This window comes from Neolamprologus multifasciatus, chromosome 23 (assembly GCF_963576455.1).
Source record: "Neolamprologus multifasciatus chromosome 23, fNeoMul1.2, whole genome shotgun sequence".
Taxonomy (NCBI): Eukaryota; Metazoa; Chordata; class Actinopteri; order Cichliformes; family Cichlidae; genus Neolamprologus; species Neolamprologus multifasciatus.
The window spans coordinates 29,674,785-29,697,868 of record NC_140460.1 but is presented as its reverse complement, the minus strand read 5'-3'; the positions used below and the strand labels follow the sequence as shown (position 1 = coordinate 29,697,868).

Here is a 23,084-nt window from a genome sequence, read left to right as displayed (position 1 = left end):
ACAGAAAATCTGCGTTGTGCACAAAAAAAATCAAAATACAATTAGTTACAGGACTTACAGCAGTAAAACATTTATATGATCTATCAGTTTATCAGTACCCGGTCCTTTATCCACTTATAGTGTTTATAGCTTCAAACTGAAATACAAATTGGTATTTCAAAACAACATTAGTAATTGTAGTGTATAATCTGAAGTATCTGTGTGTGAGTGGTGGAAATGGTTTTTAAATGAGCTGCTGCTATTAAGTTGATACGTCAGTGCTGTGAGGATGTTTACAGAATGTTCACTGGCTTATTTCCAACAGCGGTGATATCCTCACAGTTCCTCCAAACAACTCCCAAATTTCAAGGCTATTCAACCTGAAGCAAAGAATCTGTTTAAGTCAAGGCCCAGCTTCTCAATTTATCCCTGAGACGGCACACTTTTATTAGAAGGCTGGTTGCAGTCAAGCACAATCACCCTCCAAAGAAATGTCTCATGCGCTATATAACAAATTTTTATTTAACACAGTGCAGAGTTGAAAGAGAGTTGAAAAAATAATCTGACTCTGTGACAGTGTTTATCTTACATTAAAGACTTCCTGTTTTCTCTGTTTTTATTCACTTTTCTTTAAACTGAAAAATGGTCGTTATGTCAACACATTGCAATATTTCCATGTATCAAAATCCTGCATTAGATTATAAATCCACCAGTACACAACTGTACATAGATTCAGATGACCAGCGGTTCAAACTTTGCTCTATATCTGCCATGTTTTCTTTCCTCACTCTCTGCCTTCATACGTTAAAGCTATATCTGTCCAATAAGACTAAATGTGTATAAAGTGACACCTATAAACGATTTTAGTCAGGCTGAGTGTCAGCTAAATGGAGGCATCTGTGAAGTAACACTCTTCAAACAAGCCATGCTGCATTAGGGAAGACATCCACTGTCTATTTGTTTGCTGAGGATGTCCGGTTTGAGGGAAATAAGTGCAGAATATGATGTCTATTCCTCATAAAGGCACAGCTTTATATTTGTTAAGCCTTTAATGGGCTCTTAGCATTTTCAGACTGGTCAGTGTCATGTGCAAAGAGGAAGACTTGCACAGTCAGTGGAAATAATGTCTAAAAAAAAACCCTAAACTTGCATTTCTGAGAGTCACACTGACTGAAAAAAAAAAAAATATATATATATATATATACGTGTATGTGTGTGTGTGTGTACATACAATACATCTGAGCAGAGAATGTAAAATCACTTTCTTTATAACTTCTTATATGGTGGATGCATCTAAGACATAATTTTGACAGTCATGTAAAGTGGTGGACAGCATATGCAGTGCAATATGAGAGCTAACAAAAAGTTATTCCTTGTCATACAGGATGGTGGTTCAATATGAATAGCTTGTGTTTGTTTGATTTTTATGAATGAACTCTCAGGACACTATAATGACACTGCATATATAATGCTACAACTTAGCTTGACTGAGTTAGCCACAGCATAGCCAGTGATAGCAATGGTGACTATCTGGCTATCAAAGCAGTGAAATATTTTTAATAGATTTTGGCACATAATAAGGATGCTCAAGTACAGTTTGGCTTAAGCTTCTTTTTTTTTAATAGCCTTCACAGTATTAAATCGTATTTAATAACACAATTGCAGGAATTAATATATACTGGGTGCTATGTGATCATCTTTTGTAGTTCATAATATATGAAAATAATCCGTTTTCTTTAACCTCCTAACTCTTTCATGGCATGCATTTTTAATTTCTCTTTGCTATTTGGGCTGATTGGGACCTGATGAATGTAAAAACAAAGTATTATCTTTTTACCTGATTTTTGTTTCTGGTAAAAATGATATCCACATATGAGGACATTCGTTTTAAATTTCGATAGAACAGTGGTAGTATACTGTCCTCGTATGTGGATATTGGGCCCTTGTAGAGCAAAATTTAGTATTTTGGTCTAGACAACGCAAAATGTGATGTCCACATATGTGGACGCCAGGTCCTGAGAGGTAAAATGACGTTATTTAATATTTATTTCTACACTCTGTTTAGTCATAGTTGGAAACCGTTAATCCGTTTTTTTCCTTTTTCCTGGCAAAATTCCCTGTCTAACAAGCATAATTTTCTCTTTCTGTATGAACAGGAAAATAACTAATCAAACAAGATCTTAATTTTGTCATTTCAGGCAATTGCAAAAAAGACTAACAGACTAAACTGATAATTGCAGCCTTGAACAAAACAAAAAGTGCTTACAGACACGATATGTGTTCTTATATTTAAGTGAAATGGCATTTTGCTCCACATGCTGAATGAGAGGAACAATTTTCTGAATAGAACAGCTGGGGAACAACTGGATAACAGCACATACTTCCTCAAAACTGTTGTGCATCATAAAACCGCTTTACTCCGCTGGACATTTTCTGTCTCACCTTTGAAACTTGAGCTGAGATAATATTTAACAACAAACCAATGTGTCACATAACTTTGTTGCTCTCTGCGCGTGTGGCACTGGATCGATGAAGTTGTGATTCGGAGCGATATCGGTTGTATACTTCACTTTACGGCCAGAAACAATGGTTGGTGGTGGTTTGTTAATACTCACACGTCGTTGTTATGCGTATGGAATGCTTCACACGGAACCGTTTGCACTTTCTGACTTTTGTCCCTTCGAACAGGTTTCCATTGCCAAGGTGCTCCTCGGAATTTTTGGGGCAGCTGTGGTCGTCGTTTTGATAGCGGTCCCCACGGCTATATTTCTTAATGGTGAGTCTTTGTTATTAAATGCTTCACACACTGGCGTCATCTCTGCTTTACTGTTAAACACGTTTGTCAGAAAGTATTTTAAGCGCGTCATTGCGCGTTGTTTGGACCGTTGTCACTTAACACTTCTCTAAAAACACTGAAAGAAAACATTTAGCTCATCAGGAGTCACGTTGCCATCTAAGAAACGAGCGAAGTCACATTTATAAGTGTGATTAAAGTCGCAATGACGTTTCTCTGACTCCCCATATGCATACCTTTAAATCCAAACCCATTCTGTACACACTTTGACAATTTCCATTATTGCACATTAACGTAAGCGACATCCCACTTGCCGTTATCAGTTACAGCCTCTACAGCTCTTAGCTTATCTCATTGCTGATCATCATAATGTGAGTGTGTGTGTGTGTGTGTGTTGGGGGGGGGGGGGGGGTAGATATTATATCTGTAACACGTGATCTTCAAGTGCTTGGCAGCTCCTAACTTTTCCAAATACGTGTTTCAGAAAAGAACGACGAGGCCAGCATTAGATCTTTCACCCTTGAGGACGTCTTCAACAACTCACTGAAACCCAAATCCTACAACATGAGGTGGATTTCTGGTGGGTGATGTAATTAACCTGTATTTAAAAAGAAAGAACGTGTGGGGCATGATGACACTGAGTTATTGTCTCCCGGACTGTAAAAATGTTATCAGACAGGATAATTTATATCTCCAAAAATCCACTTTGTGTTACTGACTCACTGAGGCACATGAAATTATTGGCACGTATTTAGTCACCCAGTATATGGAACCAAATAACCTAGAATGCAGTAATATTAATAAGGACAGCTCTGACCTGCCTAATTCACTTGTTCTGAAACCAGAACAGCACCTTTTTCTCTGAAATATCAAGCTGGTTTTGGCCATGCATCTACATGGATCACAAGTACTTTTTCATACTTTTGCATTCATGTTCCCAGTGGATAACTAACCCCTGGTGCTAAATCTGGTGCCACTATGATTTTGGTACCAGTGGTTTTAACCCTCTCAGAGCTAACCCACCATAGGGTCTAACCCTAATTCTAACCCATACATTTGGGCATGTTTAAGCATAACTGTAGCATGTGAATAAATCAAGTAGTAGCTATAGCTAGATTAGAGCACTACAGCAAGTTAAAGTTCATTTCCATAAAGTAGTAGTAGCAGTTTTTTCAATTTAACAATCATGAGAAAACTTTGGTCCATATTGAGATTGTCATCTATATGACTGTGTCAACTGCCTTTTATTACGGTAATCAGTTGTTCAACTTCATAAATCTGCCATAGTACCCAATAAAAGATCGTTTTAAAAAAAAAACCTCTGAAAAAAAAACAGAAACCAGACTGAATACAGAAATTAAAAATGTTATCATTTAGTAACTCTCTTCTTTAACACACATTTTCCCTTGTAAGTAGAATATTTAAGGGTGTGCTTTCATCTTTCTCATCTTCCACCATAGATCATGAATATCTGCATACGTCAGAAGGCTCAGTGTTCCTCTATGACGTCGCAACAGACAAGATATCAGACTTCTTGAGCAAAGACAGATTTGTAAGACATCCTTCTCATGTGCATCCATAGCCTTCTTTTAAAGCTTATAGCACACAGCTTCCATACAGATGCTGTGTTGTTTGTATGCAAGACTTTGAGGAGGTGTCTATGACATGGTTACAATCTCTCTGTTCAACAAACAGATGGACAAAAATGCCTATGATTACCAGCTGTCAGCTGACCGCCGATACGTTGCATTCATGAGCAACTACTCCAAGGTAAAGTACCTTTATTCACATCTGATTCATTTCTAAACTGATTTATATTCAAAGTTTTTAAATGATAAACTACCTTACTTTGTTTTTGTCCCATTAGCTGTGGAGACATTCATTTACAGCTTCATATTCACTTTATGACCGGGAGTCAGAGTGAGTAACTTTTTTTTTCAACTACAAAGAAGGTTTTGGCTTCCTCTATTTAAATATATATTTATATCACCGACATAATTCACAACTCCAGTTACAGGCACCTCGTAAAATGTATGCTTAAATCTGTTTCAGCACATTTATCACACCCTCTGACATTCCTGATAAAGTCCAGTACTTTGCCTGGGCCCCTGAAGGGAACAAACTGGTAAGTTCGGGGAAAGACAGATGATTGCAGGCTTAATTTTGAATGACACTGCTGTTTTGAAGTGGGTAAAAGATTATCATATACAACCTTTTCGAAGTCCTCCCATCCATCCATTTTGAGCTCTCGTTTCACCACAACAGACTCGTGCAGTACCTGCATCACTGGCCCCAATCTGTCTGTCAGTCTCTCACTGCCCTCTTCCCTAAAGCATGAACAAGCCTCGAGATACTTTATGTGGTGGGTCAGGGATGTCTTTTCTGAAGACCATGGCGTCAGACTTGGAGGTGCTGATTGTCATTCCTGCCGCTTCACACTTGGCTGTGAACCACTGTAGTGTGAGCTGGAGTACACCACCCAATGAAGCCACATCATCTGCAAAAAGCAGAGTTGAAATTCTGAAACCAATAAAGTAAAAGCTTCCCACCTCTTGGCTCAGCCTAGATATTCTGCCCATAAAAATTACAAACAGAATCGGTGACAATGGGAAGTTCTGGCAGAGTCCAACATCCGCTGCAAACAAGTTCATGCCAGCAATTATTGCCAGCGATGCAGACCGAGCTCTCACCAAGGACCAAATGGCTTGTAGCAAAGGGTTAGAATCACCATTATCATCAGTTGATGTCAAGAGCACCCCACCTGCGCTATACACCATATGAGTAGAGCACTGCTTTCCCCTCCTAAGTCGCCTGACACTTTGCCAGAATCGTTTTGTGGCAGACCAAAAGTTTTTTTCCATGGCCTTACCAAACTTCTCCCACACTGGAGTTTTTGCTTCAGCCACTGCCCAAGTTCCATTCTGCTTGGCCTGCTGATATCCATCAGCTGCCTCCCATAGGCTAGCCAAACCAGATAGAACTCCTTTGTTAGCTTGATGGTTCCCTTCACCTTCAGTGTCCACCTTCAAGTTTGGGGTTTACCACCATGACAAACACCAACCAACTTGCAGCCACAGCTCAAGCAGCCTCAGAAATAGTGGTGCAGTAGGTAGTAGGTAGAGTGGTGTTCCCATGATCGGAAAGCCGGGGGTTCGATTCCCCTGAACAGCTACCCTGAGATACCCCTGAGCAAGGTACCGTCCCTACACACTGTTTCCCGGGCGCCCAATGGCTCCCCACTGCTTCACTGAGTGAATGGGTTAAATGCAGAGAGAAATTTCCCCACGGGGATCAATAAAGTATACATTATTATTACACATTTCTGTCCTAATGACGAAACACATACAATCTTTGCTATATATAGAGAGAGAGAGAGATAGATAGATATTTGAGTTTTGTCTCTTGACTTTTGTTTATTTGTTTTTCTAGGCCTTTGTTTGGAACAATAATGTGTATATAAAGACCAGCCCCAACTCTACATCACAACAAGTCACATTCAATGGCGAGGAAAATAAGATTTTAAATGGAATCCCAGACTGGGTTTATGAGGGTAAGTGGAAGATATATGACTCATTTACGTTCAGTGCATTATTAAACTATAACAAAGACCAGAAATGTAGAACATTCATCTTTAAAGTAAAAGTTGTGCCTTACTGCTGAGACCAACACATTTCAAAAGGAGAGATTTTTACTTTGTAGGTGAACAGTCTCTGTTTTTTTTTATTGTCAAACTTTTTTAATTATTAATGAAATGGAAATGCAGAGCAAGGACAAAGGAGCAATGCTGGTCTTTGAGCACTGTAGTGGTATGGTCTTAGACCGAGTGCCCTTCTGGTTTGAATGATATTGTCAGGGTCCTGGGTCTCCTGACCCAGCATGTTTAGTTCTTTGTGATTTTTGTATTATTGTACTTGTGTGAGTTATTCTATGGTTTCTAGTTTCGATCCCTTGCCCTTCATGTTTCTCTGTGTCCCCTCTGTTCTGTGTAAGTCTGTGTCTGCATGTTTGAGTTTCCCTCTGTGTCTTTCGGTTCTTAGAGTCCTCTGCCTTATGGTTTATGTCTCTGTGTTTCTTAGTTGCTGTCTCCACCGTGTCAGGTTCGTGTCTCTGTGTCATACTTCCTGTTTTACTTTGAAGGTCCGTGTCTTATGTGAATGCGTCCTGCTTTGCTTGTCTCGTCAGTCCTGATTTCTCCCAGCTGTGCATGGGAGCTGTCTGTCTCATTCCCCTCGTTACTTCCCAGTGTATTTAAACCCTGTGTTTCTCTGAGTCAGTGTTGCGTCATCCCTCAAACTGTGTGTTTCCTCGTGTGCCTCTCCGTCAAGTGTAAGCTTATATTTCCCAGTTCAGTTTTGTATGCTTTCCCCTGTCAGCAAATAAAGCTGAGTTTTTTGAGTTCATCCTTCGAGTCTGAGTGCCTGCATCTTGGGTCCTACTCCTGCCTGCCACACAGCGTTTCATGACAGATATTTTATTATAATGTAATTGATGATTTTGACTAATTACTGTACAGTAGAATGCATACAAAGGATGTTTTCCTAATATGTCTGTACTTTAAAAAAATATTTTTACACTATAATATCAGTCATTTCTCTTCTGTCTTAGATTTTCTAAGACAGCAGTAGGCCTCAAATGTTCCCATTCATTTAGAAGAATGTTTGTGTTTCTACAGTCACATTTCATGAAGTATAAAAAACCCCAAACACATATCGATCTATCGTACTGTGACAACATGAAACCATGCTGCTTTACTACACCATAAGCTGTAAAAGATCTTCTAACACAGCTTCATACGTTCATCGTTCCAGAGGAAATGTTCTCATCCAACCAAGGTCTCTGGTGGTCACCTGGAGGAAAGAACTTGGCTTACGCTGAGTTTAACGACACTGTAGTCCACACTATTGAATACTCGTGGTATGGTGAAAACCAGTACCCCAGCACTGTTTCTATTCCATATCCAAAGGTAGCACATTTGCTGTTTTGTTGAAGACATACATCAGTAATCAGTGTTGGCTTTTGTCTATTATATTATATGCTTTTGTCTTTGCAGCCAGGAACTCCCAATCCCACAGTGAAGCTATTTGTCGTGGACACTGACAATGCAACAAAAATCTCTGAAATTGTTGTTCCAGACTCATTTGGCTCAGTGTAATCTAACACTTTCCAATATATCATTTCTTCCACAAATATCCAAAAACAAAATGTTGAACTTTAACTGTTCTTTTTGTTTCACATCAGTGAGCACTACTTGTCTACTGTAACCTGGGTGAGTGATGAGCGTCTAGCTGTCCAGTGGCTAAAGAGAGTACAAAACCATCTCATCCTTCAGATCTACAGCTTTAATGGATTCACATGGAATACTTATGAGGTAAAACAAAAATGTATAAACCAGTACTTTTTCCTACCTTTGAGTCCATAACTTTGTGAAAAGCACTAAGATTTTTCTGACTGAGACTAGAGTTTTTTGACATGCTTCATGTTAAATCACATAAAAAATTGATCTTTTTATCTAAAGTATGGACAAAAGACTATTTGTTCAATATATCCCTAGATTTACTCTAAATAACTTAGAGCTCAATGGTTATGTATGTCAAATCCACTGGAAATTTGCACAACTGAAGTAGAATATGATCTGGAATGCATCTTCCATCCTATATCCCTAGTCTTATAAGGAAAAAATCTAGTCCAAAAATATTTTCTGTAGTCCAGGCTTATATACTAAATACAGTCATGTATGGAAATGCTGCAGTGTAATACATTCATGCCTGTGGATAAAATAAACTTTTAAAGATCTAAAAATCTATTCTGGAATATCTTCATATAAACCGTGACAAAAGCTAGTCAAAAGTGTTAACTTGGAGCAGCAGAGTTTCTTGTGGCATTCCACTTAGCTAAAGGGCTGCTAATTATTTCCATTTATGTAAAAATGTGAACGAGCAACCCTGCCATTTAGAGATTTTCCTAATTTGTTGGCTAAAGAGTTTCAAAATTCAGTTCCCAGTCACAATGTCTCTTTGTGTTCTCTGGGTTTAAAGCTGCTGAGCCGATAAGGCTGGTGTGTTGTACTATAAACTGTAGTTTAGAACGACAATAAACACAAGTTTTAACATCTTTTCACAGCATCTGGAGGTGGCAAGCACTGGCTGGATTGGACGGGTATGGTCACTACACTGTTAAATGTTAAATAGGTATTAAATATGTAAATGTTTTAATGTAATACACTCCATGGAAAGACTCACTCCCACAATGATGAGTATTGTGCTTACATCAAAGTGAGTCACGCTGTTGTTCTGACTAATTCACTGTCAACAGACAGTGCTGCAGAAACACTCAGTAGAACACTGTATGTGTATTAATCCACTGCAGAAAATAGTTCCCTACTGACTGTTGGATAACATTTGCTTACAACCATTTATTTCAGGGTACTGAAATAAAATTAATATTAAAATTAAATGTGTGCTGACTTGAATGAATTGCACAGAAAAGGCATTAAATAATAAATAATAACACGCTTGTTCTTTAGTTCTCTCCATCAGAACCAGTTTTTGCCACAGATAAGAACAGCTATTACCTGCTCATGAGTGACACCCAGCAATACAAGCACATCCATCATGTGGTTGGGGTGGGTGTATGAGTACTGAAATATTTTTGCTGGCTAGTCTTTCTTTTGTCTTGCACAATATCTTTTATGAATCTTTATGAATCATTTTTTGTGACATGTTAACCACCCACACATATTCTGTATTCATGCAGGGCAAGGCTACAGCCATCACTTCTGGAGAATGGGAAGTTATTGACATTCTGAAAGTCACAACAGATAGTGTGTAAGTCAAATCATCTCCTACAGGGTTGTCAAACATAAGGCCCGGGGGCCAGAATTGACCTGCCACAGACTAAATCCGGCCCACTGAAAAGCTTTAGAAATTTTAAAAGAGTGCACTGAAGTTTTAACTGTCTTTTCACAAGTTTTGCAGCATTTCCTATTGATACAGACCTCCCCTTCCCCACCACCTAACCAGTACCAATACTGCCGCCACCACCAACAATTAAATAACAAACATTTATATATCTGAAAAGTTGCTGTTTTTACCCACAACCTTGTCTGTAATTTTGCTAATTTATCATGTAGTTTAATTGGTCTGGCTTACTTAAGATTAAAGTGAGCTGTATGTGGCCTGCAATGTAAAATGAGTTTGACATCCCCAATCTATCCATTTAATTGCTTGCAGTTAATGTAATAGATGCACACGGTGTCTTCAAATTTTGTTTTTGGTCATCAGCTATCTGTCGCAGGCAGAGTGAGAACCCAAGTGCAGGACTCCGTAGACAAAATATAAATGGCCCTATGTGAAAAAGTGGTTAGCCCCCTCTGTTATAACATAAATTAACTGTGGTGTATCACATCTTTGCATAGCTCAATTCAATTTCTCTAGCCACACACAGGTGTGATTACTGTCACACCTGTTCTCAATCAAGAAATCACATAAACAGGACCTGCCTGACAAAAAGGAATTGGACAAAAGATCATCAAAAGCCAGACATCATGCTGCCATCCAAGAAAATTCAGGAACAAATGAGAAACAAATCTCTCAGTCTGGAAAGGTTATAAAGCCATTTCTAAAGCTGTGGGACTCTAGCAAAACAACAGTGAGACCCATTATCCACAAATGGCAAAAACATGGGACAGCGGAGAACCTTTCCAGGAGTGGCTGGCCAACCAAAATTATCCTAAGAGCACAGCGGTGACTGAGCCAAGAGGTCACAAAAGACCCCAGAAAAATATCCAAATAACCACAGGCCTAACTTAATAAAGGTACAATCAGTGTTTGTGACTCCACCATACGAAAGACTGCAGAGTTCTGAGACAAAAACCGCTGCTAGGAAAAAGGAAGATAAAGGCTCGTGTCAATTTTGGAAAAAAAAAAAATCATCTTGATGATCCAAAACACACCAGCAAGTTCGCCTCTGAAGGAAAAACTAAATGAAGACTTTGGAGTGGCCTAGTCAAAGTCCTGACCTGACTCAGATTGACATGCTGTGGCGTGACCTTAAAAAGGTGGTTCATATCTGAAAACCCTCTAATGTGGCTGAATTACAACAATTCTAAAAAGATGAGTGGGCCAAATTTCCTCCACAGTGCTGTAAAAGACTAACTGCCAATTATCACAAATGCTTGATTGCAGTTTTTGCTGATAAGGGTGGCCAAACCAATTATTAGGTTTAGACGTCAATCACTTTTTTACATGGGGCCATGTAGGTTTTGGTATTGTCTGATTGCCACTGATTATAATTAAGAATTCCAAAGTCTCCATACTAGTGTCCTTCAAGCTTTATTCCTACTTTGCTACATTCTTAATACTCCTGCCTCACTCATTCTTACCGATTACTCCTCAGATATTTTTCAAGTAATGAAGAGGGTGGCAAGCCAGGAGGAAGAAACGTTTACAAGTAAGAATATTGATTTTTATGTTTTATCCTTTATCTTTCATTAAGAAATTCAATAAGAATTGCTATGTGGGCATTTTTATGTGTTTTAGGAGGAAACAACAAGAAACCAAGTGTCTGACGTGTAATCTACGTGAAAACTGTCGGTATAACTCCGCTTACTTCAGCCACAATGCCTCCTATTACCGCATGAGCTGCAGTGGTCAGTTTTATTCTCTTTCTGATTCGTAAAAACCTACCTCTTATTCTCTCTAGTGTTTTTAGATAATTTGAGTTAATTATATCATCATATTCCTTACTCAAAGGTCCTGGCACTCCTTTCTATTCTCTCATGGATAACATAAACAACAGAGGTAAGTTACAGTATGCAACTGGTTCTGCAGTCCAGAAAAAAAAGTATTCCAATAACTTTCTTGCATTTGTACATTTGTAGAGCAAAACGTTTTGGAAGACAACAAGGAATTTGTGAGCATGATTTCTGGTATTCAAATGCCAACCATGCGTCAAGGCACCATCAAATTGGGCGAATACAGTAAGTGAATGCAGAAATGATAATTTTTCCTTTAAGACTTTTCCCATCAGTTTCATTTTGAGCTGATAACATTTTTGACTATACTCTCTAATGATAATCCAATAGCAATAATAAACAACGACCCTGCAGAAAGCTTTTGTTTTTTTTACACAATTAGATTGCCAGAATATTTCGTCAATGGCAACGGATAAGCATAATCTTGAACCATATGCAGTTGGCTGTGCCCATTTTAAACCTCAACCCCACTACACTGTAGATGTTTTTAAACATGAGATAAAATTCTTAAAATCCCTTTCATTAGAGTATCTTGGTCAATTACAAATGTCGTATATATATATATATATTTTTTTTTTTTTTTTTTGATGTTGGCAGAAACAGATCTCAGATGTTGATCCTGGGATCTGCTGGAGCCACTTGCCTAGCTTTGGGGGTCACTGCACCAAGCGCTCCAATTAACACTGTTACCTTCACCCTGCACATCTTTTCAAGCTCTTCTCTGAGCCCTTGGTACTTCTCCAGCTTCTCATCTTCCTTCTTCCTGATGTTGCTGTCATTCTGTATCGCTAGCTCTATCACTACAGTCGTCTTCCTCTGCTTGTCCACCACTACTATGTCCAGTTGGTTAGCCACCGCCATTTTGTCCATCTGTATCTTGTCCCACAGGATCTTAGTTTGGTCATTCTCCACCACCCTAGGGGGCGTCTCCTATTTTGACCTCGGGGCTTCCAGGCCAGGCCATATTCTGCACAGATGTTTCTGTATACTGTGCCGGCCACTTGGTTATGGTGTTCCATCTATCCCCTGACTGCTAGCATCTTGCACCCTGCTGTTATGTGCTGGATTGTCTCAGGAGCATCTTTACACAGCCTGCACCTGGGGTCTTGCCTGGTGTGATAGACCCCAGCCTCTATGGATCTTGTGCTCAGAGCTTGTTCTTGTGCTCCATGATTAGTGCCTCTGTGCTGTCTTTCAGTCCAGCTTTGGCAGTGGTACAGCCACTAGTAGGATTTCTGGATGTCAGCCACCTCCTCTATCTGCCGCTGGTACATACCATGCAGGGGCTTCTCCTTACGTGATGGGTCTTCCTCTTGCTCCTCTTTCTTGGGTTTCTGCTACCTGAGGTATTCACTGAGCATGCAGTCGGTTCGAGCCATCTTCCTGATGTGGATGTTCATTGTTTCATTCTGGACTGTGGTAATGACACTCACTTGTCCCCAACCTCCTTCCTTCCACTTAGCGTACAGCCTTAGGGTGCTGGACTTGGGGTGAAACCCTCCAGGCATGGTTGCGAGCTTCCTGATCTTGATGTCAGTGGCTTCTATTGCCTCCTTTGGCCAGCATCTCTTCAAGTGTCTGTGAGTCTTTGCTTGGTAGTTTCCATGGCCTCAGGTAGGGGCAGCCTGCTATATTTATTAAGCAACCCTTTCTTCATCGCACCTCCGTGCTACCGTGATCTTGGCCTCTAGTGTCCTTCTCCATCATCTTGTACACTGTAAAAAAAATCCTGAATAAACAGTAATATTCCGGCAGCTGGAGCGCCAAAATAATACCATAAAATAACAGAAAATAACTTTCTCATAAAAATAGGGTTATTTTCAGTAATGACAATACAGTTTGTTGCCCTAATTTTACATTGGATTTTGCCTTTTTCAAGTGCTTTTAAACATTAAATTAGGAACATTTTAATGTGATTAAACAATGAAATTACCTATAAACAAGGTCAATGAATGCGGAAATGTGAATAATAATACTTAAATGTACAGAAATATACAGTTAACAGTTGGTTTAAATAATAATAATAATGGATTGCATTTATATAGCACTTTTCGAGACCCGCAAAGTGCTTTACAATTCTACTATTCAGTCACTCTCACATTCACACACTGGTGGAGGCAAGCCACAGCTGCCCTGGGACAGACTGACAGAAGCGAGGCTGCCATATTGCGCCATCGGGCCCTCTGGCCATCACCAGTAGGTGGTAGGTGAAGTGTCTCGCCCAAGGACACAACGACCGAGACTGTCTGAGCCGGGGCTCGAACCGGCAACCTTCTGATTACAAGACGAACTGCCAACTCTTGAGCCACAATCGCCCTAAATAACATTATTTGATGTAAAAAAAAAGTTTATAAGAATCATTTTATATATTTTTCCATAGCATTACATTTGAATTTAACAGTTCAATCTTTCAAATAACAGACAAATATTTGTGAAATGATGATACATTTGTGAATGTATTTTAACAATCTAAATATGCATATGTACAGACAGATACATTTAACAAACAAGAAAATTATGTTTTATTACATTTACAGTGATTTTATGTTGTTTTACATTTGAAATGTTACATGACAGTCTATTAATGTAAATTTAATGATATTCTAGAAAAACAGTACAAAACTGTAAAATACACAGTAAAATAATCTTATATTACAATTTTTTTACAGTGTAGCCATGGATCTCCATGATCACTCGTTTCATGGTGTATATCAGCTGGTTGGTTTCGTTGATGGTTGCAGTAGGGATTGTTGCTGCATTCACATCTTTTAGTAGACCTTCAAGGACGTACTTCACATAGTCTTGGTAACTGGCTAGGAAGGGTCCAGGTTTCCAGTTTCACCATGATCTTACATTTCAGGTCAGCTGCTCTCGCACTCAACGCCCTTTGTTCCATCATATTTGGGGCTTGGTACCCAATCTCAGGTGGGGGTGATAATATCACGTATCATCTTGGCTCCCCCTTGCCATAGCATTTCTGTTGTACCTCAATGATCTCCAGCTGTGATAGCAGTTCCTTCTTCCGAATGCTGGAACACCGAGCTACTAGTTGTTTCGCCGTCAGTTTGGATGCTGGGTATCAAAGATTCCATGGGTCCCACATCCTCTTTGTGTAACCCCTTCCACTAGGGTTACATGCGTAGTAGCATTCATAGTAGTAGCAGTGGTTAGCACTGTTGCTTCACAACCAGAAGATCCCGAGGCCACAATCTGCCCAGGGCATTTCTATGTGGAGTTTGTATGTTCTCTCTGTGTTTGCATGGGTTAGCCCTGCAACAGACTGGCAATCTGTCGAGGGTCACCCTATGGTAGCTGGGATAGACTCTAGCCCCCACTGCAACTCTGCTGAGTATAAACAGAAGAGAATGGATCAATAGGTAGATACTGGCACTGATATATGCAATATCTTTTATATTAATGACATTCACTAATACGTGTTTATATTTATTATTGGAAGAGACAGGCATGTTTTAAATATGAGCTGCCATTAGCAAAATTTGGAAACGAAAAACAAAAAGAATAATTTGGCATTTTGAATAAAAAGCAGTGGATGTCCAAATACCAGTCAACATAGAGGACATCAGCTTGCATGATATAAGGTTTAAGCAGGTAAACCTTCCCTGAAGGTGGCCCATTGGAAAACTGTCATGAAAAAAAAACAATTATGAAAAATAATGTAGCTCTCTGGTTGAGCAGGCATCCTAATGTTCCATGGCTGAAATGCAGTACCATGGGTTCAATTCTGACCAGCATGAAATTATTATTTGTACATTGTTGCATGATTTATTTTACTACATGTCTTATACCTACTACTCTTTTTATGTTCATATTTTTGACAGATCTCTGGTACCAGATGATTTTGCCTCCAGGCTTTGATGAGTCCAAGAAGTACCCTTTACTGATTGATGTGTAAGAGTTCATTTAAAAAATAAAACAAAAAGACTTTTTAAAGTAGGGCCAAAAAACTCATTCTGAATGTGCTTGATGTTCCAGGTACGCAGGTCCATGCAGTCAGAAAGTAAACTACGTCTACAGAGTAAACTGGTCCACCTACCTGGCAAGCACTGAGAAAATCATTGTTGCTAGCTTTGACGGAAGAGGGAGTGGTTACCAGGGCGACAAGTTAATGTATGAAATTTACAAAAGCCTGGGAACCAAAGAGGTGGAAGATCAGATAACAGCAGCCAGGTAAGGAAAGTGAGGAGGAGTTTAGACAAGTCAGTGCATCTCAAACAAACAGGTTCCTTCTTTGCTCCAGCAAGTTTGATAAAACTGGATTTTACTTGTTTCTGCGACTCCCATTTAGAGAGAAACTTAGTGTAGCGGAAATATCACGAGTCAATGATGGCAATGATCAGCAGGCAATGACCATATTAAATTCATATCTCTTTTTTTTTCAAGGGAATTCATCAAAATGGGATTCATTGACAAAGACAGAGTTGCTATTTGGGGATGGGTAAGTAGTGAAGACTTTGTGTTAAACAAAAACGCCACGAAGGTTAAACACATTGAGAATGTTTTAGTGCAAGTTAATGTTTCACTCACAAGTCAATGTGTTTGGCATGTACATAAGACATGATCTGCAGTAATGAGTTTTTTATATTCAACAGTCCTACGGAGGATATGTCACATCAATGGTCTTGGGATCTGGCAGTGGAGTTTTCAAGTGTGGAATGGCAGTTGCTCCAGTCTCCAAATGGCGCTTTTATGGTATTTCTTTTGCTGTCACTTTTTACAATCCCATTAATGATATGAAATAATAACATCTGCAACTATCTGTCTATTTGTACCAGATTCCATCTACACAGAGCGTTACATGATATTGCCTTCACAGAATTCTGAAGGTTACGATGTAAGTTTCACAGCCAGGAATATCAAGTTCTCTGTCCTTTATTTTCAGCTGTGCGATTGTCTTTGTTGACGCATAAAAATTAAATCTCACTGTGTGCAGAACACAACAGTAACTGCCAGGGCCAGGAACTTCCATTCAGTGCAGTATCTTCTTGTTCATGGAACAGCCGATGGTGAGCAACACAAGGCCTCTATGTTTGTGTCTGTTTATTATTTTATAATTTTGGGGGGCAACATAAGCCTAAAACTTAATAACAATAAGTGTAAGAGTTTATTTTTCATTCGCTGTGACAGAATACATTTGCAGCCCTGCCTTTTCAAACAGGAGGTTTTAGATGCATTCCTCATAGCCATCTCCTGACGTTGGAAAAGTGCAACGAAATTAATGTGGTTATGGAAAACTAAACTGAAATGTTCTAAACTAGTTTGAATTTCTACATGTGGTTGGTAAAGCACACTTTTTTCATCTTTTTTAAATTGAGTCTTTGGTCTAATGCCAATATTGTTGCAGAAAATCCATTAGTATACCAGCACTTATCATTATCAACAAATTCATACAGACTGATGTAAAATAAATAGATCCAACACTTGCAACTTGATCAGCACTGACAAAAGTAATGGCCATGATCATACCACTATGTTACCTTTCAACAGAACCCTGCCTTATTGTTCGGTTTGTTTTTCTAGACAATGTCCATTTCCAGCAGGCAGCAGAGATTTCAGAAGCTCTGGTTGAGGAACAGGTGGACTTTGAGGCCATGGTGAGCAACTTGGTAAATGCAACAGACAATTGTGGGACCAATGTCATGAAACAGTCATACATATAATGCTTTCTTCTTTCAGTGGTACACAGACAAGGATCATGGGCTCGCTGGCGCTGCCAATCAACATGTCTATACCCACATGACTCACTTTCTACTCAGGTGCTTTGCATAAAACCAAAATCTGTTTTTATTTTCTATGAATAAAGATATGCAAAAAAATACATGTAAACTCATTTAGTATTGGAAAATTAATGGGTGCAAAACTGTCCCAGTTCTAATATTATTCTGTGTCTATGAGAGCTTGTTTTAGATATGTTCATTTAGTTTAAAAAAGCTCTGAATTAACAAAAAACGTCTTGCTCTGTGTTATTTTATTAAACCACAGCGTTTCAGTCCAACTGACCTTCATCGGGTACAAAAAACAATCTGATACGTTGTAATTTAATAAAATAATGGTAAGTCAAAAAGTGTGTAATATGTTATTTTAAAAATATCTGTCTCTTTAAGAATTAAAGCTGATATGGTTCCTTGTAAAACATATATGTGAAAAAATTATTTTTCTAGAAATGTATTAAGTGTACATTTATTGTTTACAGTTTTTTCTGAATGCTTAAACCCTAACTGTGATTCTTATAGCACAATTCCTAAAACTATTAACACTTATAGCAAAACCACTCACTGAGTTTGCAAAACTAAAAGCACAAACACTGCTTTGCACTCAGTTTGCAATTTTGTAACACACACTTTGCAAAACTGTAGGCACAACTCACTGCTTACACTCAATTACCAAATTTCCAACACACTCCTAGCAAAATTATACACATGTATGGCTATCATTAACACTATTTTGCCAACTGTCTGGCACACTTTCAGATGTGAAAACTGTTTTAGATAATTAGTCCACTTTGCAATCAGCCTAAGCACTATAAACAGGCCACAGGTAAGCTGTCTATGTGGAGTACAATGGAAGGAGCAGTAAGAGTGAGAAGAGTGAGAATCAGAGGAGGCCGAGGGAGAGGACGTGGAGGTGAAGAAGTTGGAGGAAGAGGACGTGGAGGTGAAGAAGCAAGAGGGTTAGAGGAAGTTAGAGGAAGAGGACAAAGAGGAGCAAGAAGAGGACGAGGAGGGGAAAGAGGAAGGGTAAGAAGAGTAAGAAACAGAATAACTGATGACATCAGGGCTACAATAGTGGACCATGTCATCAACCATGGGATGACCCTGAGGGAAGATGGCCAACGGGTTCAGCCTAAACTGAGCCGCTACACTGTAGCAAGCATCATTAGGACATTTCGAAATGAGAATCGGTAAGTACTTTGTAGCACTGCCATACTCTAATGAGAAACACAACAGTACCATACATGCAAAAATACTGAAATTGTTACTTTACAGAATTGCTAGACGTCCAGATGTTGGGGGCAGAGGCAGAATGTTCAATTGACATCTGTACACAGAGAAAGCAAAAGCCAGATGTGTTTTGTATTCATACCATCAGTGTGCAGTTGGCGCATTGTGTGCTTAGTAGATGATGGCTTGTGTGTACTGTTTGATACGAAAACACCATTTTTACGAAGGTGTGAAGAGTTAATCTAGCTGTGTTCGCTTTTGCAAGAGAACTACAATGTTTTGATAATTGGGTGACAGGTTTTCTTATTTGTGTGTAGAGTTTTGCAAAAATAGCCAATAGTTACAAAAAATGTGCTCAAGCAATCAGAAAAAACTGTAAAAGGTTATTTCATAGCCAGCAGAAAAAGTATAATAATGCAAAGAATGAAATGGGAACTGAGTGTAATGGAATGTTTTAGTGAACCTGAACTACTTGGACATCTAAAATTTCTACAGCATTGTATTAAGCATAGACACATCAAAGTGATTTGATACAGTTTTATGACATTTGTAAAACTGTTAATGGAGTTTTTCTAATGTAATAAATAATTAACAATGAGGAAAAAAATATCTTCTTGCTTCTCTTTCAATTTTAAGGGGTATTTAAAGTATGGTGTCATTAGTGGGTTGGGTGTAGCTCAGGTGAAAACTAGTGTACCTGGGTTAGTGGGAGTTTTTTGTCAAAGACATCTGATTTAAATATGTGTCATATCAAACAGTTGGTTCCATGTAGTATCGTAACTCTTGGGGGGAAAGGTCCCGGTGATGAAATAGTAATACCTGAAGTTTTCTTGTCCTTTTGTAAAAATCTGTAACACTATATGAAGGCAGTCTTGTTGATTTTCTCCTCCATTATATAGACCCAGTTGAGTAGTGTTGTGCATTCATCGCCTCTTTGGGATTCCTTGACCCCTCCTGATCCAGCCGTGGATCCACAGCACCAGGAAAATCTAAATATGGGCAAGAGGGCTGTCACTAAGCTTATGTTTAAATCCAGCACCTGAATAATATTTCTGGATGTTATTTGTGTTATTTCATGATCAATATTCAATGTCACAAAAAAAGTCAGTAAAATTTAGTGTCAAAGTGAAAGGTTCCAGCCCTGATCCTGTACTGATAAACCTTAATTTCCAGCAAATTAAATATCTGGTCTATGTGTGACAGTCATGTAGCATCACCCACCTGTATGTGTGTATTTATTATTGAATAGTCAGCTTGGTTAAACAGAGATAACGGCAACTGATGCAAAAAATGGGGGGAGAGAGATTTCCGATCTTTTGATTCTGAACGGAAGACTCGACAACTTCCATCCAGTTATGACGCCACAAATATTGCTTCCGATCACAATGACACAGTAGCACATTAAAAGCATCTCCCCAACTTTCTGTTTGACAGGATGAACTGCGGTTGTTTGACCTTAACACTGAAGGACCAGCTGGCATCACGCTTGACTTCATGAGCAAACGGTCGGCTCATCTATTCAGTCAACAGGCCCCGTGTGTAATGGGTGTGTCTAATAGGTTTAGAGTAATAGGTGGAACTGTTACTCTATGAGTGGGAAAAAGACCCACCTATGCAGCTCTTCTTTCAATATATAAGGCTGCAAAGTGAGAGAGGGTGGTTAGATGCAGACACCAGCAATAAGCAGTGGAACTAACAGCAGGTGTTTGGAAAGAAAGAAGAAAAGGTGAGTTGTATCTTGTTGCAGTGGAGAAGGTATTTTACTTTTAGCCGTCAAGTTCTTTTTTCTTGTTTTTTTTTCTGGGTGGGGGAAATGTTTCTTTGTTTGGTTGAATGTTTTATTTCTTTTTTGTGTGTGTTGTCCCCTGTTACAGGTCACCACCATGAAAAGCATTCACTCCCTGGCTGGCATCCTCCTGGTCCTCGGCTTTGTCCAGAGCAGTTGGCAGGTTCCTCTGCATGATGCTGATGACAGCTTAAGGTACAATGAAATGCTTCTTTAAGATAAAGCTGTTTTTAGCACCCTTGTGTTACTCTCGTGACTAAATCACAAGAACAATTCCATTCAATTTTATCTATATAGCACAGATTCACAACAACAGTTATACTGTAAGGTAAAGACCCTACAGTGATTAAACAGTAGAGTAGTGGTGTATAAAAAAACAGAGAGGGAAAAGAAATGCTTAGTGCATTATGGGAAGCTCCCCAGTATCCTGAGCCTATTGAAACATAATTCAGAGCTAGGTCAACTATAAAATACGTCAAAAAGAAAGGTTCTCTTTTAAAAACACTAGGAACCACAAATAAGTCTGCTGTCTGAGAGTGACATGCACTGTTAGAATAAAAAGGTACTATAAGGGCTTTAATGATGCCTGATTATTCATTTATTTTGCATATGAGAAAAAGTCTCTCCAACTGAATTAAAAAACAAGAAAAAGCTTTAAAGATTATGCTGAAATGCAATTAAAAACTGTTTTTATTGTACTGTAAATTCCTACATGACCTGATACTGACACATAGAACCTATGGTTGATTAACTTTTTAGTGTGACCTGAAACAAGTGATACATAATGTAGGATTAAAGGGAAGGACAAAGGATACATGTACTATATATGACAATGCTAAGTTTAAGAATCAAGTGTTTCCTTTCGGTTCCCCTTTCTTTTACTTCTCTTTTTTATACTTCTAGTGTTCCTAGAGATTTATATATTTATGTAGAGATATGATATGCTATGGAAAACACTTCAGTGGTACCTACTTTGCTCTCCCTTGCAGTTTTGAATCAGACAACACATTAAATGACGAGCTTGTGGAGTTGTCGAGCATGAAGAGACATTCAGAGGGAACTTTCTCAAATGACTACAGTAAATATCTGGAGGACAGGAAAGCACAGGACTTTGTTCGGTGGCTGATGAACAACAAGAGGAGCGGGTCAGTGTGAAAACACTCTAAATTTGTGATAAAAGACACTAGAACTGATCTTTTAAAGTAGCTAAGGATACTAGCAGAGTAGTGTTCAATTGTACAAGTGAAACACGTAACACAACATAGTGCTTAAAGTAGCAGCAGTAAAGGATTGTGGGTATGCAAGAAAAGCAGCCTAACATCTCATGTATTTATATGCATTTTGGCTCTCAAACCAGGGGCCTGGCCCTTCTAAAGCCTCTGCAGATAAATCAGAGGGGTCATAAGAATAATAATAAAACAAGTATTTCTCTATTTGCCTGTCCATTGGCCTCCTTAGGCCTTAAACAGCTTATTTCCAAAGCATCTGACACATGTGCCCAGCAAGCCACACATTTTGTGAGGAATTCAGAGCCAGTCTTTAGTGAGTTGATCTTTTATACTTGTAAATGTAAAATCTTACATTTAAAAGCACTAGAGTGTAAATATAAGGTACCTCAAATAAGAAAGCGCCTTTATAATTGACTCATATGTTCCATATTATAGTATAAAAAAGACATATATCAAGTGGTCTGTGTCTGTGTTTTTTAGTGTTGCCGAGAAGCGACATGCAGATGGCACCTTCACCAGTGATGTAAGCTCCTTCCTCAAAGACCAGGCAATCAAAGACTTTGTTGCCAACCTCAAGTCTGGACAAGTCCGAAGAGAGTAGGCCGCCCTCCTTTTCTTCATGTGCATCTCCTCCTACAATACCCAAACCTTCTAAAATGGCCTGCTTGTGTCTGATTCCACCATGATGGGGAGAGCAAAACAGAGAACTCGACCTAATCAGCTGATTCTTCTTGCTTCTTCAACCATTTTCCCCCTTTCCACTGCTTTTTTTCCCTTAGTGTTTCTTGTGATTGTGCCAAAATAAATCACTTGAACTTTTCCACTGTGTTGATTGTATCTTACTCACACTGTGCAATGAGACATGAACCATGCAAAGAGACAATGAAGCAGTTAGGAAATGATTACACCAGAACAATCTTTTCACTTATGATGAAAATAATCATGTGAAAAACTGATGATTTCTCCAGTGCAGATCAAATTTTACAGCTAAATTGTCAGGTTTCCATACTGTGGGGTTACTGACCATTAGGGGGCAGTGTTTACATTGTGTGCCTGTGTACACACTCAGATCTGAAATGGAAAGATGGGGTGAAACATTCAGCAAGAGGCACGTAGATGGAAGCTTCACCAGCGATGTGAACAAGGTACTGGATTCCATGGCTGCCAAGGAATATTTACTCTGGGTCATGACCTCCAAGCCTTCAGGGGAAAGGTAACATCAAATCATCATGGCTGATTCGGCAAATGCTAGAGGTTAGAGGTCTTTTTTATTGACTGAGCATTGCTGTGATTGTAATTTTCTTTCTTTTCAGTAAGAAAAGACAAGCAGATGAATGAGAGTCTGCTCCAGGTCACTCCCTGCATGCTGCAAACAAAGCCATACACAGGAGGAATTGAAAGCCATTCTGCTTTGCATGATGTATTGTCAAAACTATATTTAAGTTTTTCTTTTTTTACTTTTTGTGAATGTAAGGCAAAGACACAAAACATATAAAATACTCTTCCGTATAATTTACATTACACAAAAGAAGAAATTCAATTTTACAATTTTAAATTATTTTCTATATTTTTAACATGAACACAA

General features: G+C 38.9%; 2 protein-coding genes across 4 annotated transcripts; both read left to right on the top strand.

Moving 5' to 3' along the window:
* Window positions 1-2,206: 2,206 nt before the first annotated feature.
* On the top strand, window positions 2,207-17,742 carry LOC146491933 (dipeptidyl peptidase 4-like). Of its 3 annotated transcripts, none has more exons than XM_085150258.1 (26): window positions 2,207-2,568; window positions 2,668-2,765; window positions 3,277-3,353; window positions 4,234-4,325; window positions 4,469-4,543; window positions 4,641-4,693; window positions 4,826-4,898; window positions 6,203-6,323; window positions 7,582-7,736; window positions 7,824-7,921; window positions 8,012-8,141; window positions 8,894-8,929; window positions 9,297-9,395; window positions 9,527-9,597; window positions 11,168-11,221; window positions 11,311-11,420; window positions 11,524-11,571; window positions 11,652-11,750; window positions 15,365-15,434; window positions 15,519-15,713; window positions 15,927-15,981; window positions 16,136-16,235; window positions 16,319-16,377; window positions 16,477-16,549; window positions 17,064-17,137; window positions 17,220-17,742. In XM_085150258.1, the coding sequence occupies exons 1-26, from the start codon at window positions 2,566-2,568 to the stop codon at window positions 17,310-17,312; spliced, it is 2,211 nt and encodes a 736-aa protein (XP_085006384.1). In that variant the 5' UTR covers window positions 2,207-2,565; the 3' UTR covers window positions 17,313-17,742. The 3 variants fall into 3 exon arrangements, with proteins under 3 accessions (XP_085006384.1, XP_085006383.1, XP_085006382.1); XM_085150257.1 differs by having other exon boundaries at window positions 2,212-2,568; window positions 2,668-2,755; window positions 3,258-3,353; window positions 17,220-17,741; XM_085150256.1 differs by lacking the exon at window positions 2,207-2,568 and having other exon boundaries at window positions 2,581-2,755; window positions 3,258-3,353; window positions 17,220-17,741.
* Window positions 17,743-20,025: 2,283 nt separating this feature from the next.
* LOC146491932 (glucagon-1-like) lies at window positions 20,026-22,319 on the top strand. The gene is made up of 4 exons (XM_085150262.1): window positions 20,026-20,210; window positions 20,359-20,465; window positions 21,260-21,415; window positions 21,980-22,319. Exons 2-4 carry the CDS (start codon window positions 20,368-20,370, stop codon window positions 22,098-22,100), a joined length of 375 nt encoding a protein of 124 aa, XP_085006388.1. The 5' UTR covers window positions 20,026-20,210; window positions 20,359-20,367; the 3' UTR covers window positions 22,101-22,319.
* Window positions 22,320-23,084: the final 765 nt, after the last annotated feature.

Excerpts from the sequence above, each read along its gene's own strand:
- LOC146491932 (XM_085150262.1), top strand. The coding sequence starts at position 20,368 with ATGAAAAGCATTCACTCCCTGGCTGGCATCCTCCTGGTCCTCGGCTTT. Across the intron at positions 20,466-21,259 it reads GATGCTGATGACAGCTTAAG|TTTTGAATCAGACAACACAT; the intron begins GTACAATGAAAT and ends TCTCCCTTGCAG. Across the intron at positions 21,416-21,979 it reads ATGAACAACAAGAGGAGCGG|TGTTGCCGAGAAGCGACATG; the intron begins GTCAGTGTGAAA and ends TGTGTTTTTTAG.
- LOC146491933 (XM_085150256.1), top strand. The coding sequence starts at position 2,617 with ATGCTTCACACGGAACCGTTTGCACTTTCTGACTTTTGTCCCTTCGAA. Across the intron at positions 4,544-4,640 it reads TCATGAGCAACTACTCCAAG|CTGTGGAGACATTCATTTAC; the intron begins GTAAAGTACCTT and ends TTGTCCCATTAG. Across the intron at positions 16,236-16,318 it reads CTCCAAATGGCGCTTTTATG|ATTCCATCTACACAGAGCGT; the intron begins GTATTTCTTTTG and ends TATTTGTACCAG.